The sequence below is a fragment of the Pungitius pungitius genome, chromosome 7 (genome assembly GCF_949316345.1).
Source record: "Pungitius pungitius chromosome 7, fPunPun2.1, whole genome shotgun sequence".
NCBI classification, from domain to species: Eukaryota; Metazoa; Chordata; class Actinopteri; order Perciformes; family Gasterosteidae; genus Pungitius; species Pungitius pungitius.
In genome coordinates this window covers 7,227,288-7,246,718 of record NC_084906.1, presented here as the reverse complement: position 1 = coordinate 7,246,718, position 19,431 = coordinate 7,227,288, and the positions used below count along the sequence as shown (strand labels likewise).

The window sequence follows — 19,431 nt, the reverse complement described above, 5'->3', positions numbered from 1 at the left end:
TTAAAAACACTGTCAGTTTGAAGTTGAATAAGAATCCTGCACAGGGGAGATACCTCGGAGAGCAAGAGGTCACAGCTGAGGTACGTATATATCTCTTCATAGGTTTACTCCTTCCTCAGCCCCAAATCCAATTATCTGTACACAGAAACGGCCAAACATTTAGACCACAATCCCTAATGAATATAGCAGCCATGTACTGTATTATAATCTAATATTCTAAAGGTTATCTACCTTTTGGTGAAATCATGTTTACTCATTAAAGTAGTCATGAAATCGGTAAAAATGATGATTCAAGTGGACTTGAGATCTTTTTATTGGAGCATGACGGGAGCATGAAATCAAAATAATCAGTTTAGTATGATTTTGGTATAAAAAAGCATCAAAAAATTTAGCGGTCAAAAGCGATTCTTAACGGACTGCAGGCTACATGCAGCACTGGTGTCCAATCATGTTCAGTCTTATTTCATATGCAACAAATTGCTGTTGCATAATAGTCACATTTAAATATATCTTTTTACATATCTGGATATTTCACTCTATTTTTAAGCATGTTTGATTGTGATTTTAAAGCTACAATAATAGTTGTTTTTAACAACTGTTCAGATTTTGGTGCAACTTAAATGCTACAATTAACTTTCATGAACTAAAAGCGCCCTGTGAAAGGGTCACATGTTTAACGGACGGGTTGTTGTAGCAACCTGTCAATCACAAGGTAGTCACGCCCTAAAGCATATCCTGCCGGCTATAGATAATGGGATAATGGAATGCACTTCTGCATTAGTTTCACTTTTCACAACTGGAGGTTGTCAACTGTGACAAACCCACAGAGAATTACCACCAGACTGCAGACCCCCTCAGCACCAGCTGCCTTAAGCATCATTCAGCTCGTCCACTTATTGGTTGTACAGACGAGAATTAATAGCACAAAAAAATCTAGTCCATTCTTTTAGGAGGTGGAGACCAAAACAAAGCTAAGGAGGGTGAGTATTGTAGCAACAATCTTTTGCTTAAATAAAAGGTTATAATTTATATAGTTCATAAATCCCATAAACCAGCTTTATTACATTTATTAGAGGCACAGTTTGAACAGTCAGTTAATTTAGTCGGTCAATTTTCCGCATCATGATACACACACTAACCTGATTACAACCGATGAGTGTGTGAGTGTGTGTGTGTGTGTGTGTGTGTGTGTGTGTGTGTGAGTGTGTGTTTGTGTGTGTCAGAATCCACGTGTAGCTGGTATTTTGATCATGGCAGTCAGGGCCCTTTTCATCTCTGTGGTGTTGAAAAGGCTCCTTATTGGCCCTGACCCGTCATGAAATATTGTCTTATCAGCTGGGCATGAGTTGCCATAAGACATTAGGGCTGGCGCATTTCTCCAGCTCCCCTTCCTAACCATCCCCATCCACTGGAAAGAGATCACAAATACAGTGCTGTCACTCCCTGTCCGCTCTGTTTACTTGATTTCTATCTATCTCCGGTCAAAGGATGTCAAATCAACTCAGCCTCGATGGAGGTCTCTTAAATATTATTGTAGTTTTTGCTTTATTGAATTTCTTAAGTGGAAGACTGCTTCCTGTCCAGTGTACAGATACAATTCAAAAGCCAAAGATACCTTCATAAAATGTGCATGTACCCGGTGTTTAACACAAACTGTACTTGGGACATTGCAAAAACAGGTGACAACTCTAATAAAAGACGACAGACAACATAAGAGAACAGACTGCCGGGTGAGAATTTCCTCAGATGCTGTCACCCACGGTTCAAATGGCAGGTTGTGTTCTAATATTTATTGAGTGAGTTGATGAAATGCCATCTCTGATGATGTGATGTTCACAGGAGAGGCTGCCGTCTAAGAAGTTTAACTGACACGCGTTGCCGTAGCCAAAAACACGTAGTCTCCTTTAAATATTGAAGGCCTACATAAGCAGGAACAGGGAGTCCTTTGTGCTGCCTGTCATTATTATACACATGTCGGCTGGTGTAAATTAATTGGATGGATTGTCCTCTTTGTTTTGGAGGCTCATTAAAGCAAATGGGTTACCTTTTCTGGGTAGCTTTTGCATTTAGGTTTATATGAAACAGTTCTCTATTGTACTTATTCTATTACAATTCTCCGGCTTAATGTGAACGTTATTTTCAAGAGTCTTCGGGTGTGGATCAGTTTGTTTTCGCCATCATTTGTAATTTGTTGTAAATGTTACAAAAAAAGGCAGCAGAAGAGAGCAAAAAACAATTGACGGCAAATGCAGCACCTTGCAAATTACACAATTTAAAGAGCATGATTTGTATTTATACGTTATTCATAGGAATTTGCCCTCAAGCGACTTCACAAGCTTTAGGTTCTCCGCAATATGCCGGTTCTCCTCAAAGGGCATATTAGTGTTTGCTGTTGCATATTAATTTAGCATCCAGAATGACTGCCTGGATGCAAACCACCATGCTCCTTTATGCCTCCTTCTCTCGCCCTGAAGGGGTAATATCGCAGGATTATGAGCCCTGCGCGTAATATTTATAAACCCCCCTCTTTCTATTCCTTTTTATACCAAGCAATTATGTCTTTCACCCCATCAATCTGTCACTCATCATCCACTTATACCCACCATATTGGAGACTCATATGTTCATTCACTGCTAGAGACTTGACTTTTTCATATCTTCATTTGATTCCTTCAACATGATCAGTTGTGGTTAGAAGAATAAAGAGGGAATTATTAAAGCCACTGGTGACCCTTGTGTACAAATACCTTCTATTTTAAAAACTAGAAATAAAATCCATGATTAAAATATTATCATTTAAAAATATGGTAATTATACAGATATTAAGTTTTGATTGGGAAAGATAACCCGTCTACCTAGCCGTTTGCAGTTAGCTAACAATACGTTGGGATTGCAACTTCTGAATGTTGCTAACATTTTATCGTGCTGCATTGCAGCGAACATTAATGTTGGTGTAACGATACCCAAATACTACCGCAAACATTATTGTTTCTAAAAAATAACAAAGTAGTAACCCAAACCTACAATTTATGAAGCCCACCTCATAATATAGAGCTTGTGATTTTATCATGCAATTCTGCATACAAGCCTACATACAATTTGTTGCTTTTTAAAACGTTCTAAAAGTTAAAAGTTAAGTTTGTTTCATAATTTTGGTCGATGCCTCTCAAAAAACTTAAATATGCATTTCCAGTTTCTTTAAGTGTAAGTACTTACAGGTAAAATCAAATCACCTGTAGTACACTACTAAAAGAGCTAAGTGACCCATTTCCTTTGTTGTTATTAGCCAAAAGCTACGTTCTGCGTTGACATTGTTCCCAACAGTCTCATAGAAGACTTCTTTTTTTTTCTATGTTGACGTGCTTCCATATGGCTGTACAGGTGTGAGAGGAGGATATATGAGGAATCTATCACTACTGTACCGCAGCGGCGCTAGTTATTTTTGTTTGTCCCATCCTCTTTGGTGGAACATGAGGGGCGCGGGGAGCACGCTGAGCGCAGGATGTGCGGCGGAGGATCAATGGGAACGAGGCATAAAACGTGCGTGTGCATAAAAGAATGCAAACCGCAAACAACAAATGAAACGTGCACACACCTACACATCATACATACACGGCATAAGCCCAGGTGGATTTGGTGCAAGCTGTTTTCACTGGCAGCGAACCGCCCCCCCCCCCCCCCCCCTTGCATCCCCATCCCAGCCCTGTTCAGCAAAGCTGTCACAGCGGCAGCACTCATAATGAAGGGTAAAATATTTTATTCAGATTTATTAATTTGAAAATGAAGCATGCCTGTCGACGGAGGGACAGTTCTTCTCAATCTGTCAACGCGGAGCCACTCGGCGCTGACACCGGGATTCATTTGTCTTGTCGGCTCTGACAGTCGGATTCTCCCAGCGCTCTGCGCACAGGGATCGCCCAGGGATTTTTTGAGCCGGATAAAACACATTCCGACAAGGAACAGCCTCTTTATTAATGCAAATTAGGCCAGAAAAATTCCAGCAACAGCTACTTGGCTCCAGAGCTCTGGCTCCATTCTCTGTTATTTTTGGAGGGGGTGGTGGCGGGAGGGGGGGGGGTTGTGTTAATAAAAGCAGCCTTGGAGTGTTTGTGAGAATAGGGCCTTCAGGAGGACCTGTCACACTGCAGCTGTGACACTATGCACACACATGGGACCTAGACCACATTTTTGGCGCCTTTCCTGCACTTTTAGGTCTCCTCTCCAGGTATAATATCCCAAGCCACAAAAATGAGTCTTTCTTACTATCAAACTCTTGCTTTTGAAAGGAAATACCAGTAGATTAAAATCCTGACGGGTTAGGTTTTATATTCTCTCACAGAATGCAAGCCATTTAATAGCTTATGTTAACCGCGTCCACATTAGTCACAACCACTGCCCTCTTTTTTTCCATTCTTTGCATTTGGATTTGCTTCTCTGTGTGTCTATTTAGACAAGAGGCCAGGAGGCTCACGAACTGTGGCTGCCTTGCATTTGCCTGGATGAGTGCAGGCGAGTTGTTGTTTTATTTCGCCGAGAGTCCTTTGACATTTATCTCTCTTCACCTGCTCTGTGATGGCGAGTCCAAGTGACAGGGTTTCTTCCCTCTCTTCCTTCTCTGTCTTTCTGTCCGTCCTTCCTCCCCCTCTCTCTCGAGTCTCTCCCTCTCATTTTCCATCCCCCTCCAAGCTCGTCTTCCTTTTTTCTCCTGGCTGAACCTTTGGACGTGTGCATCCCTAACCCTGGCAGCTTTTGGCACTGCGTGTGGTAAACTAAAGCTGCGAGACCCTTAAAAAGGAAATGCTGTTAGACATTCGACGCGAGGTGATGGGAGCGCTCCCCTATGTTTAAAATGGTACGGTCTTTCAATCGTTAAATTAATCAAATGGACAAAGTAGGGAAGGAGTGCATCTCTACTGTAACGCTCAGCTCATCCTCTGGTACAAGCTGGAGGTTGTATTTCACTCAAGCAGACAGGAGGCATCACTTATTCAGAGTCCTCCCACCGCAATACAGAGAAGGGCTTCTCTCTGGCCTCCTGCGGGGTGGGTCTCCTCTTGCTGGGAGATAGATGTTTCCCGTATGTAACCATCACAGACATTAGCTATTTCGTGAGAGGCACCAAAGCGACGGGAGCTTCTGCCAAAGAAATTGAAATAAAACGTCAGCAAAAGAAGCGGCCTGTCCAATTTGTTGTGATCCGGCGCGTGGGCCCGCTCTTAAGGGAAAAGTCACCTTTAATTGCCTTTGGCTTCAATACTTGACCTCACCATCAGTTCATTAACCCGGCAATAAAAGAAGCCCTCATTCTGCCACAACTGCACCCTTGTCTGCCCATTTGAAAACCATCTCACTTCCACAGCCCCGTTTTCCCCTCCGGAGCAAACGCCGGTGAGCCACCCACTTTATCAATTGCCTTCATAATTTTAAAAGCCTTTTTTATGTTGTTGTTTTTCTCTCATATAGTAAATGGAGCCATAATTTAATATTTTAATGCATGTTAATGTGTTGTTTAACCTTCTAGCAACAATCAGGCGTCTCTAAAAGGTTAACCTTGAACGTGAGCCAGTGCAGACAGCAGCACAATAACGCGTCAATCTTTGAAAAACATCTCTGTCTAATGGATTAGTGGTTGATTGCACAGCCCCATCTCGAGGTAGATGCCGTATATATTGGATAGGCATTAAAACAAGCATTTCTCAATTTTCTCGCTGCCGGCCCTCAGGGTCAATGGATCGCTGGGGCAACAAAACGCTGAGTCAACGCTCGCCTCTTAATTTATCTTGGGTTTGATTATAGCTTCATTTAAGTCCCCAGCAGCCAAGCAGCACAACAGCTCGGATAGAAAAGACACAGGACTGTTCTCTTCGGAGTTCAGTGAAGAAATATTTTCCCTTTTATAGTAGCTCACTGGTTAGAGTGTAAGGTGTGGGGAAAACACGCCAGCCCTGCACTGACATGAGGGGTAAACAATATTGTAAGAAATATGACAGGTGGCAGAAAGAAAAAGTGAATGAGAGAGAGGGTGTGCAGCCACTGGTGTGTGAAGGATAACTAGACCGTCACCTCTATGGCCTGACACTGTGTCTATCACATTAATGATCGGTCAGGTGGAAAAGCACCGATCAGGCAAATGCGTAAGTCAATCAGTCACTGTATTTCTATTATTATGCCGTTTGAGGCAGTTGAAGGCCCTAGTATGCCTCAAAGGAAGTGCTCGTCAGAATCAGAGTCAAAAAGGCCCCTTACGTCAACTTTTCAAAACGTACAATCCAGCCGTCCCGCTCACCAATTCCAACAGGGCAACAGAGTGTGGGGGACTGGGTTGGACTTTTCTCTAAAAGTGTTTGCATTGCACACGCAACCACTTCCTCAGGACATCAACCCAAATAGAAAACCCGGAAGGAGCCCCATCAGGTTAACACTAGACATCAGAAATGATCTTGCATCATATGAAGAAGTTAGTTTGAAGCATACCAAGGCCTCTAGTGGTCCACTAGTGTAGATGCACAGTGTCAGTTAAGCGGCCATGAAGTAAAGCTAATTAATATCATCTACTCTTGATTCCCTGTTTTTTGTTGATCTTTTTTACAAATAATTGTTAGCAAATGGCTGAATGACTGTGGGTAAAGAAACTAGATGTAGGTTATTCACTTTGTTCTTTAAAGTTAGATAAGGGGATCCTCACCAACCTCATGTCTGTTACCTTAAGACAAAGACAGGGTACAACTGCAAACTTAACCAACATGTTATGTTAGGTTATTTATTGTTAAATAAATAACGCATTTGGGTATTACAGGGGGGTTATGTGCCAGACAACTTCTTATGATTGCCTTGATATAAATCCCAAAATGTTAATATGTTGGTGAATATTACAAGGACTATAGTACATTTAGTTGAATTACCAAATCTGAAATTGCAATCCCTTACTTATCATTCAATAAAACTAGTCATAATACACAGTATTTAAGAAGGTAAATGTAAAAGCTATATTAGCTGTGTTTGTCATAGCTTTGTGTCCCAGGTTTCCTCAGTTTATCCTCATCCTCACATCTGTCTTCATCCTGGTTCTCTGAGATGCATGTGAGATGCCTGGGATACACTGCTGTGACAGTGGTTGAGCAATGGGCCTGTCTTGTTCTGGGGCCCCTGCTGAAGCACAGTTCCTCTTTGTTCTGTGATGTATTGATCCATTCAGACCTCCTCCCGAATGTACTCCTCCAGTGCTCGCTTTGCCCAAACCAGCTCGCGTCATGGATCTTTGTGTGATGCACGTTCACGCACACACAAAAACAAACCCAGACTCAATTTCCTCTCCTCTGAAATTACTTAATGAGCAGTTCAAATCCTGTACATTTAATTTTTTGAATCCTTTCAAAATAAAGCCCTCAAACTTGTTTCTGCCTGTCCTTTAAGTGATTATTTATTCTGCTGTCACTGCTGTACACATACATCCTTTGCTGTATATGTATATAAAACCGAGTGGACATGGAGCTCCTGTGCATTTGTTAGTCGGTCCAAGCGCATTAGAATCAAAGACAGGGTTATGTGTGTGAATCCGTTCCATTAGCGCTACTCCACACAGGCCAGAAGCCATGCAGGATGAAAGGGAGGATTTATCTTCCCAAGCTCATCACATGGTGTGACCCGGGGCCTGGAGTAGAAAGGTCTCTCTCTCTCTCTCTCTCTCAGGTACCATGGAAACCAGTCCACCACTGGCTGCTTGTCCCGTCGTCCTCCAGTCGCCCTCTGGGTTTTTCCTGCATGGATATGTGGCCAACGCTCCAAGGGGGATTCATAGCCCTCGTCTCAGTTTGTTCTCAAAGAGAATATTCCAAAAATGTCAGAACGCGAGTTACAGAACTGGAATCTCAATTGCGATGTTCCTTGAGACACAACTAGCACGTTGTGTCATTGTGCACATGACAACACTTGTCTTGTGATGGCTCTCTCAGTCTCCTCTCTCTCTCTCAACTAGGGATTGCACACCCAATCCATGTGTGGAGGGAAAAACACACCGCTGTGTGGAAAAGCAGGTGAATTGGCAGCACTAAACTAGTATTATATTTGTGAAAATGTTTGTCTTTATTGTACCCAACCATAGACCGTCTATTTAAGTGGATGTAGATGTCGGCCATTTTTTTGTTTGTGGACTACAGTGTGATGGTTTGACATACTCAAGGTTAAAGAAAACTCGTAGAGCGACACTCAACCCTTTACCTGCTTCGTCTATTACCTTGAATGGGACCATACATTTGATAGTGAACATCACACTCTAGAAGAAGACTTGAACCTAGCGATTGAGACCGTAAACCCACTTGCACAATGTTTACTGAGGAAACAAATCCGGTGAGAAGTAGGGACTTTATCACAGACTTTCATACACGGACCTCTTTTTTTCCTGCCATGGCTCGCCATTAGAAATATTGCCAAGTGATGGCACTTCTGCATTGTCTTCCCTTCTTAGACCCACAGGTTGCTCCTTGATAGATCCTTCATGATGCCTGATCAGGTAGACTAAAGAAAGAATATATGAATGAGAGGTAGCAGCGTCAGTCTGGGCCTCTAAAGATTCACTCTAAAGGGATTTTGTTAGATGATGAAAAGTTAGCTACCTGGCTAAACCGTTACCGTTAGACTGCACAAGTGATACTTCTTTGGACATTTTATTCTGTTTGCAGCCAGTTCCAGTTGCCATACCTCCCCGTCTGGACTGGAGTAGAGCTGAGCCTGGCTTGCATGCTGTCAGAGAAAACAAATTTAGATGTAATCATATTCATGATATGGCTAGCATAGACGCATTTATGTGGCAACGCGTAAACAAAAGTTGATTAAATCCCATCAGGATTATGTTGAGTTATGAAACACTTAAAAGGACAAGTGTAAACGGGGTTGTGATAGGAACCCTAGGTATCTGCTCTACGGTGGACTGCCAACACGTCCACGTGTACTAGTAAATAGGACCCGGGAAGGGATAAGTCACGTTAACACAGGTCAGCTGACATCCTCCAGAACTAATACATTTCTACAAAAGGTGTTCTACATACTGCGTGCGCTGGAAGATCTGAAATCCAAAGCGGCTGTTCCGTCCCAAGTCTGTCGTTGTTACCGTTAATAACTGTGACCGCATCACAGAGCGTTACTAACGTGGACGGTACCCTGGCACTGGAAATGATTACAATTACCACAATCCATAATACACCGCTTACGTCCCCGCTGCAAACTAAGCGTTTTACAGGACCCCTAGAAGCCTTTCCTGTTTTATCACCAGTGAGTGCCTGATCATACATCAGCCTGGCAATGAATGGATGAAGAATACTGCCAGCTCTGTGATTTGTTTACCTCGCCACGAAGCCTGAAAGTACCAGCATATATTTAGATTTCTAAATGCCCCGCTAACGTAACTTAGCAGATGTTGGGGAGTCCTATGGATGTTGGTGTAACAGAGACCCCCTCAGGTATTCTCATTATTCTACAACTGAGCAGATGGCAGAGAAACTTACCACACTTACCATTATCCATCATACATATTCTGCTCCCAATTTACATAGCTGGCGCTTCACAGGAGCTCCTACAGGGAAAGTACCTCGCTCCAGGATTGCACTACAACTCCACCTGAGGCTTGGGGAGACAGTCTGAGATGTCACTGCCACTACCCCTCAAACTCAAAAATGCTAATAGTTGTACAAAGGAATTCCAACGGGGCATCACAGTTTGTATATTTTGAGTTGTGAGGCAGCTCAATGATTTTAAATAGATTAATATAAATCAGGACATGTTTTTACTTTGAGACAGCCCTAATAAGATGATAAACTAGCGGCTTTTAATTTATTCTGGAGTATTCACAGACTGTTACTTATCAGGACTTTAAGTTTCAGAACGTATACCGTTAGAGACTTTTCATAATCCAATTAGGAAACATCATTTTAGCATTTAAAGTATTATAGTAAATATTGTGCTTTAGGAGCCTTCATTACCTTTGTGCTTCAGCAGAAGCACAAAGGTAATGAAGTACAGTATGTCCCTCTCACGCGTCATTCTGCCAAAAACGGGGCAGAAACGCTGACAGAATGCCTAAAGCTAGCTAAAAATGCTACATTTCAGCATGACAAATGTTTTTTCTTAACTTATCTAGCAGGTGTGCAGGTCATAACGAAAATCTTGACGGGATGGCTAATGTATCTGCTAACAAGCTAATGCTAGCTATGTGTTTGCTTGTTACACAGTTGCAAAATCATTCCATAGCTCTCTGATGGATTATATTAAAATGCAAATATCAACTTCTTCAGACTGTTGGTAGAGCTTCGCTAAACAGAGCAGCTTTTCAGCATTTTTGTGTTGTATGCTAGCAGGAGAAAGAGACAAGGTGGCACCGTCATGCACTACAAATCAATGGAGAGCATTGAATAGTTTTCCCCTCTGGTCTCGGAGGGGTTTTATTGCGCTCTGTCTGTGTAGACTAGTAGTTCTCTTTTTAGAGTTGCAACCCCTAACCAGGAAATCCCCTTTAGGAAATGTATGTTGAGGCATATTTTGATTCAAGAATCCATTATGAGGCAAATTACATCACTGGTTTAGGCGATGGAATAAAAAAAAACATTTTTTAAAATGTAATATTTTAATCAACGTTCTTCAACTGAAAACACACTGAGGGGATTGAGGTTGTCGCCTTTTTTCTTCTAAATGTGACCATTGTTTATTAGATGATCATGCTGCATTGATAACAATCAATGCTGATTGAAAGTAGTGAATGATGTTTGACCTTTTGACCTCATGTTTACAATGTTTACTGACGTAGTAATCAAGGCACAGTCGCCCCTCTAGATTTTCTAAATTTTTGTTTTTGTTTTAAGGAAATAGTTTTACGATTCTTATACTTTAAGGGAAAATGCCAAATAAAAAAAACTGACCAAAACATTGATTCAGATCGACATCGTTTAAGGAGTACATTTTTATTTGGACTTGAACTTAAAGCCTTGACACATGTAACCCTTGTTTTAATAATCTGCAAGCACTAAAACACTGTAGCACGCATTAGCGTTTACATCCCTTTCCTCAGTCACACATGTACCAGGCTGATGATTTGCACAAAACTGTTCACAATTTAATTCCACTTTGGAGGTCTTTTTTTTATTGTTTGTTTTTTTCCCTCCCCCTCCTCGTCCTCCTCCTCAGTGGCGGAGGCAGCGGCAGTGAGGCAGCACTGGGCCTGAAGGGCACTTTTCAGCCTGGCCAGACACACTCGGGCCTTGCTGCTTGGCTGCGCCACATGGGTCACCGCCTTACATTAGGAGGGCCCTGCCAAAGTCAGCCAAGCGGAGCCCGGCAACATACCTGAAAACCAGGGAACATAGTCGCGGCTCCGCTGCACAACTGCTGCGACAAAACCAGCCGGTTTTACTGGGACAACGCTATGTGACATTAGTAAATGAAATATGAATATCAAACATAAGGTGTATCATCACTGGATGGATTTTTCTAGCCATAAATATCCATTCACATTGGCCCTTTAATAATTACACCAAATGAAAAGCCCTGGCCGATAGGTTTGATTGGTGGGCCTTGCATCTTGGCACTCCTGCGGAGCCCTTGGGTGCTCCCGCTGAGGTCACGAGGGGGGACTAAAGCAGACCTTATGCGTCAGCCACCGTTATTTATTTGGAGTCCAGGCTCTATTCATCATCCCGCTGCCACCCCGAACCCTCTCCAGCAGCTTCTCCCCTGCGTCCCGCCTCCTCAGCCCAGTGATCGACGTTTCGCGAGAGGCACCTCAAGGTGGGGCTAAACGGTCTTATTTTCCCAATCATGTGGCGGGGGCGGAGTCCGAACCTCGCGCTGTCTCCTGCGCTGCTGCCTGCCCAGCCCGTACTGTACATGGAGGGGGGGGGCAATCAATCTACACTTCTTATTTCTCACGGACACTTTGGGTTTTTTTTGGGAAAGGGGTAGAGGAGGGTAACTTGGCAGAAAGACCGGCGGGGGGTTGGATTAGTGCGCCAGATTACAGGAAAACGTGTCCTATTTCGTGTCAGTAGTTGAAACCAGCAGCCTCTCTCTCTCCCCCCACTACTCCCCCCTCCCTCTTTACGCACGCCGTACTCCAGTGAAGGAAACGGCAGTTCAGATCACATTTCACATTCAGCTCCGACCAGCTGAGAGAGAGACAGCCAGAGAGCAGAGGAGGAGTCGAGTCTCCGCTTTCCTCTCTGCTACCTTCGCCAGAGGAAGAAAATAATAAGCATTTATTTAAAAAAAAAAAAAAAGACGCTCCGGCGGAGGAACGAGCGGGCGCGCGCCGCGATAATTTAAACACCACCGGGATTTCTTTTTTCTTCTTCTTTCTCATATGTATTTTTGCAGGGGTTTTTTTTAGGAGCGAGAGCGCCACATATAAATAGATAGACAAGAAGCAGAGGAAGAAGAAGAAGAAGAACAGGAGGAAGAAGAAGAGATGGACGAGCAGACGAGGTTGATGCACTCTCACTCGGGGGTAGGCATGGCGGGGCACCCCGGCCTGCCGCCGCATATGCAGGAGGGCACCGGAGGACCGGACGGCGACGGGAGGAAACAGGACATTGGAGACATTTTACAGCAAATCATGACCATCACGGATCAGAGTCTGGACGAAGCTCAGGCCAGGTAAAGACTGCACCTCTCCTCGGGACTGAAGGGGGGGGGGGGGGATTAGACACCGAATATGTGACACGGCGAGGTGGACACGCGAGTTTGCGCGGCCGTGCGCCGACCGACGTGAAAACGCACATTCGCCTCACCTTTCAATGAGAAAATCAAAGTGCGTGTGAACGCGGTGCCGTGACATGACAACGTGTCGCCCTCCTAAAAGCACTTAAACACAGCCACGGTGCATTGACGAGACCCGACAAATTAAAAATAAAATATTTATGTTTGCAATGTAATTACGGAGTAGTTCGTCGCGAGCCGATGCAACTTTCTTACTCGTGATACACTTTAAATCAACCGACGACACAAGTTTTAATGTTTTACTTTATTGGTAAAGTTGGTCAGAACAAAATATCAATTAATTAGGATTTTCATTGCATTGTGTGAAAATACAGCTTCTTTTATTCCGTCTCAAAATAGTTGTATAATTTATTATTATAGTATTCACAGCATCTAAATGGTTGTGTAATGAGTGTGTTGTGGGGTTGGATTCTGAAGCCACTTTTCTGTTTCAGGAAACACGCTCTCAACTGTCACAGAATGAAGCCAGCCCTTTTCAATGTGTTGTGTGAAATCAAAGAAAAAACAGGTACGTTCACGGTAGATCTGCACCACGAGCGGGGAAGCCACACTGCTGCTGCTGATGTTGTTGTTGTTGTTGTTGTTGTCGTCCACACAATGTGCCCAAGAATTGTTCCAGGCCTCCTCAACCATCCCTAATGGAGCTTGGAGCTGGCTTACCAGACACAGAGAGCCACCAGCTATTTATTGTGCCGCCTGGCTCCCATTCACACACCAGAACCCTGATGTCGGAGCGTCGCTCACAACACAATTCACCACATAAATTTCACTGACATGTCAGACATGTGTTTCCTCCTGTAGCTACAAAGTCTTTGCGTTTTTTTTTAAAACTCTTTCACAATAGGACCTGTGGACAATTATCCCAAGCAGTCCTTATCAATTACGGTGTCAAGACATGAATAGGGTTTTTTTTTGAGGGGGGGGGGGGGGGGGGGCTCTGTATGCTATTGTGGAATAATCGAGTATTGAGCAAAAAATGTCACAAGTGCATTGATGTCTCCCCTCCTGAGTTAACTGTCAAATCTGGTGAAAACGTCTATTTCTATTCTGCGCTGTGTCTCTCCATTAGAGCAGCTGTGAGAGAGCGTGTCAGCAGAATAATTACTAGAAGAGAAATAACGTAACATAGGATGCGTATGTCATGTTTCCCCCCCCCCCCCCAAACTCCATGTGACATTTTCTGAAATTGGCACAGATGGAATGCGGTGCGCCTCCGACCGTTAGCGCCCCTTCGTTGTATTTCCCCGGCGCTCTGCAGGACTCCCTCAAAAAAAGTTCCACTGCTGAGATACTGAGTGGCGGCAGCACGCCGGTCTGCGTTTCACACTCATCAGTGCATGAAATTGAGTGGAACGGATGGAGGATGGGGAGGATTTTCTTTCCGTTGTCTCCCAAAGTCGCACTTGCTCACACTTGACCTTTGCTTGATGACGTGCGGGTTCACGTGTGCGATCGCCTGCTGCTTTCATGGAGTTCTTTTTTTTTTCTTTTCTTTTTTTTGGGTCAAAGAAGTTCACCTCGCCGCCGAACCTCCCGCGAGCCCCGGGGGTGTTTACCTGGAGTCGGACCCTGCCTCGGGTGAGAGCAGGGGGTCGGAGGGCCTGCTGGCTGGCTCCTCTGCTTCTCTGTTTTTTGTATTGTCTTAGCAGGTTTCTTTTGGAGGGGGGAGTGACACAGTTATGCATGGTGTTTTACTCCCTGGCGCTTCTCCGGAGTTCATCCAAAGTTCGGCTCTGCCGAGAGTACAAAGTAGCTCGGACCTCTTCCTGCCTTCGCAGCCGTTCTTTTCCCGTTCAGCCGGGGACCTATAAATACGAGGTGCAGCCTCCACGCAGGAGATCTGCTGCTCGTCTTCCTTTTCATCCACTTGGCTTTGTTCTGAGACTTAGTGAGGAGCGGTTAATACGGTTCAAAGCCCTTTCTCTGATTTTAGTATAATTTGAAGATTTTTTTTTCATATCACTTCAAATGTACACCGGTTCTTAATACGCCTTTTGCTAATCTCACTGGAGGTTGATTTGCTTTAATGGGGCTACGGCTTTAAGAAAATAATCACAAGAGTAATTGTGCTCTGAACCCACCTCGACCTTCATCACTGTCGGTTTCAGTGGAAATAAAACAAGATTCATTCCTGTCAAAAGAGATCACTTCACTCACACAAAAAGCCCCGATATGAATGGTGAGTTTATTCTGGTTTCATTAGGTCCACTCATCAAATATAGAACGTGGGCTGGATAGTTTATTCCAAGTGATTTATTTAACAGAAGTTATCTCAGGGCACTTTTCAATAAACATACAATTATGTTAAATACTATTTAATTCTTCTGGTTGAACAGTTGCAGTTTTTTTGTTCTTTGCACTTCTTTAATATGCACTGACTTTTCTAAAGCGTTGAGAAGAGTTCGCAGCTTGTTGCTCCCCCTGGTGGATTGCTCCTTTGCTAATTTTAATTTTAACATTTATTTAAGTCGCTGACGAGGGTTTAAAAAATGTTTGAGACCTATTGTATTTCGTATTGAGTCATACTTCAGTTTAAGTTTTCTGAATTTGTAGAAATGAAATAGCTTTGCTGGTCGGAGGCGGTTTTACTTTTCCAATGTTGGGCAGTTAGTGTCATACACGGTGGCGCTGGTGGAAGAAGTCACTTGGCTTTCTTTCCCGATGCTACATCACTTTGGACGGGAGGCTGAAGACGACAGAATCCATGATGCAACTTTGTTTGCTTCTGTGTCATTGTCATTATTATTTCCACACCTAAATGATGAAACCGGCTGGAAACAAACCTTTCTCAGTCCCACCTTTAACTATTTCAGGCTACTTCCACCCGTAGCTTCTCCTCCGACACCGGGAGGCAGAGCCGCTGTGTGCACGTGTGTGTGTGTGTGTGTGTGTGTGTGTGTCTGACAGCACCTGCAGGACACAATGCCAGTGTTGATCTAGGGCCTGAACTTCTGACCTGCTCTCTGTGTATTTTTACCGAGCTGAAGTGAGGGATGGCCAACAGGAATATTGTGCAGTATAAACAAGCACAATGGTGCAGCAACACCAGAGAGGAAGGGACAAAGAAAACACACTTCATTTAATACGCTTGCTTTTATTTGGCTTCGTCTTTACCCGGGTTCATTCCAGGCATATTTGGGTTGTCTTTTAGACTTCAAAGGAATTTGTTTTTTCAGACACAGTGCATAAGTGTGTGTGCGTCGTACATTCCTAAGAAGAGACAGTATAAAATACACAAAGCCGATTAATTATTGTGCTTGTCTATCCTGAATGTGGAGCCCAGGAGAAAGAAAAAGACATTTCATCTTAGTGAGCTTCTTGCGTAGATCCATTTCCAAAACATTTCCCTCTGTTGCTATCGGCCCATGAAACCCTATCCTTCCACTAACTGAGTGGAGCGAAGGGAGGCACAAAATCAAATATGACACGACCTAATCCCAGGTTTACGCTCTGTGTCGGTACCCCGTGCATCTGTCTGCGCACGTACCACGGATATGGGGAAGGGGACCGCTTTCTCCTGGTCTTCACCCAGAGTTTTTTGTATGATTGATGAAAAGGCCTCTTTAGATAAGCAAATGCTTGACAAACTGATTTGGAAAATGAGCCGCCTTGACCCCTGTAAACACTTCACCAACATCGTAAATCTCAAGCGGTGTCAAACAAAAGCACTCCTTCAGCGAGCTGCCCCGGTAAATGCGCCGCTCTGACTCGCTGTTTAATTTGGACTTTTTTCTCCCTCTCAACCTCAACAAAAGGCCAGCTTTCTTGCGGCCCCGTGTTTGTGTAGTGTAAGGTTTCCAGCCTCGGGGATCCTCCATTTATAAAAATGACTTGCCGAGTGATGTAATGTTATTTTTTGAAGGGTGAAAATGGGGTGTTTTACCGAGTCGTGTTTGACAGGGTGAAATGAGCCAGAGGTCTGATTATGGAAGGTGCATGGGAGCCCACACTACATTGACTTGTCAGTCCACTCAGAGGCTTGGCATCTGCCTATTTGTACAGCGGAGGCTGAACGCCGCTCAGCCGTGGCGTCACTGTGTAAACACTGCGACGCAGCCTTCGGAGGGGATCGGGTGCCGGCTCGGAGGCACTGCCGTCTGGTGGCGTCGCGCTCTCACACAATTAGTCCTTTCAGCTGGTCGGCCTGTTGGTGCCGAATGGATCTCCAGCGGTTTAGAAAGGTCATTCAACTGTTTAAGTCACAGTCAAATGAAACGTTTAATTAGCTTCATATACTTTAAACTCAAGGCTTTTAGGGTTGGGACTATTAGTCGGACAAAACTGGGGCTTTAACTAAAAAATGATTTAACTGACCATTTAGTGGTCAATGAACTGACCAGTCGTTGCAGCTATAGATGACACGAGACGTCTCCAGACGTTTGTGATTGGCGTTGACATTTTATACTCAGATCAACTACTTTGAAATAGAAAATAAGCTTTAAAAGGACCTGACTATTAATTTTATCGTTTTATCGGTGATGATAATTTATTTAGAAAAAAACATCAGTCTTACATCATATCTGCAGCCAGCAGCTAGTAAAAGGCTTGTGTGCATGTAGGTGTCTGCTCTGATGGCGAGCGTCGCCTCCATGCTGGTACAGCAGCATACGGGCGGAGGGGGGGTAGAAATGCCAAGCTTGCCACCACAGCTGTTTCCCCAATCTCTCTGCTTAATCATCCACTGAGAGAGAGGGGGAGGGGGGGGGGGGGTATGAAGTATAACTCTGCTCCGAGGATGTGGACCACAGGAAGAAACGTGTATTGATGAGCCGCCATCGGCCATGTTGGGACTTTTGCTTCTATCCGACTCAGAATCCTAATCACAGGATCATCAGTGATTGACAGCGTTGTAAATGGTGTCTTAATACCATTACAGTATAGAACAATGTGCTTACATTATACATTATGCTAATTGTCAGTCGTCTAATTGATACGTGTTAATCATATTAAGGAGCTTAATTATAGGAATCTTACTGCGCTGCCATTTGTTAATTAACACTGACATCACGATGTGATTTCTTACCAGGAAAGCCTCCTCTCACCCGTTAACTGATATACTTCCTGAAAGGATGGATGTTTTTTCTTGTATTCCCCTCCTGGCTGAAGGTCGCTTGAATGCTGTTTGTATAAAAAATAATTGAGTTTATCGCGTAGCCGTCCGGCCACCTGTGACGATTCCAGCATGAATGCAAGCTGGGTGGAGGAGCGGTGGCCTTTTACCCGAGTGTCGACTCCCGAGCTCCACGCGCCGCTTTAACACCACTGGATCTGGCTAGTGCCGGCCTCTCTTCACAGTCGCAGCCCCCGCAGCTTTTTTACCTCACTTTCTTTTGACTACAGGCCTTTAGAACACGTTCCCGAATTTAATCAAGTCTGCAAATTCGTTTCGCACGTAAAATTGAACATGCAATGGCACATTTGGATGTGGTTGCCATACCAACTTCTCACCCCCACCGAGAGTTCCCCCCCCCTACCCCCCAGGAGTTAATTTTCCGTAATGTAGTGTTGGGAATCTCATTTCCTCCACTTTTCTTCCCCCAAAGCTGCGACTTGCAGACGCCTCCTCCAGGCGTCCAAAGCACGTTCGCTGTGACAAAGCTGCCACGGCTCTTAGACGCTGAGAGGCAGTGAGGAGGGGGAGAGAGGGGGCCTCTCTCCACGTAGTGGAAATGACACAAATTAATATACACTACTTAAACCAGACCAAGATTAATGGTTCCCTTTCGCTGCAGCTTAGTCCCACTGTCAGTTGCCGGGTGCTCGTTGGACAAAATCAACACTAATCAACATTTATTCCACTTTTGCCCTGGGCTCTCAGGAGTCTGGCAGGACTGCGTGCCCCGTCACCCCCCCCCCCCCCCCCCCCCTCACACACACACACACACACACACACACCCCCGCCCCTCCACCCCTCTCTCTTTCGCCCGTCTCGCTACGCTTTTCACCTCTCATCCAGCTCCTCCATACATCACCCTCCTCACACAGCTCGGCTCCTCAGAGGAGAGCGCGCCCCCTCCTATCAGGCCACATTAGAGTCATGATAGATTTTCTCTTTTCATTTGCATCTGATATTTAACACGGCAAAGCAGTTGCTCTGTCACTTTACAGTATGTGTATATGTGTGTGTGTGTGTGTTTGTGTGTGTGTGGTCACAAAGTTTGAGTCATGTGTGTTTTTGAAACATTTGAGCTTGTAATCTCATCTGCGCTGCATTATGAGAAACGGGATACGCATCCACTCCTCGCGTCCGAGTGTGTGAGTCATTGACTGAGCATTTAGTATTTAGGCAACACTTCATATTCTGGAAAGTAGCGTTTTAAAGCCGTCTCTAAGGTGTGTTTTGTCCTCAAAGGATACAATGATCCCAGGTCCAAATATAAAGTTTCTGTGAATGGCAGCCGAGGCCTCCACAGACCTGCTAACTGGTCTCTGATCACCGGCATGGAGCATCCAGCAAAGGCATCCGATTGGCTGAGCTACCGCAGGATGCGACTAAACCACCACGCCATTCAGGCTAGGGGACGATTGGGCAGAAGCAAAATGTAACTGTGTCCTTATCCCCACTGTAAATATGCAACTATTGTTGAGTATTACACTTACACAAACAAAACATTTAATTAAGAATGCATATTTTATATGTTATATTATGTTATAATACTGATTCTTGGGTAAA

At 44.2% G+C, this 19,431-nt stretch overlaps 1 protein-coding gene across 4 annotated transcripts in view; it reads left to right on the top strand.

Annotated features, from left to right (window-relative positions):
• The first annotated feature begins 11,878 nt into the window (after positions 1 to 11,878).
• The window catches only part of LOC119216295 (pre-B-cell leukemia transcription factor 1), a 49,097-nt gene continuing 41,544 nt past the window's right edge, over positions 11,879 to 19,431 (top strand). Inside the window, exons 1-2 of one of the 4 annotated variants that reach the window (XM_037468992.2) lie at positions 11,879 to 12,635; positions 13,193 to 13,266. In XM_037468992.2, coding sequence (XP_037324889.1) covers positions 12,448 to 12,635; positions 13,193 to 13,266 — 262 coding nt within the window. In that variant the 5' untranslated portion in view covers positions 11,879 to 12,447. The remainder of the gene's footprint in view (positions 12,636 to 13,192; positions 13,267 to 19,431) is intronic. The other 3 variants (XM_037468994.2, XM_037468993.2, XM_037468991.2) reach the window with 3 other exon arrangements.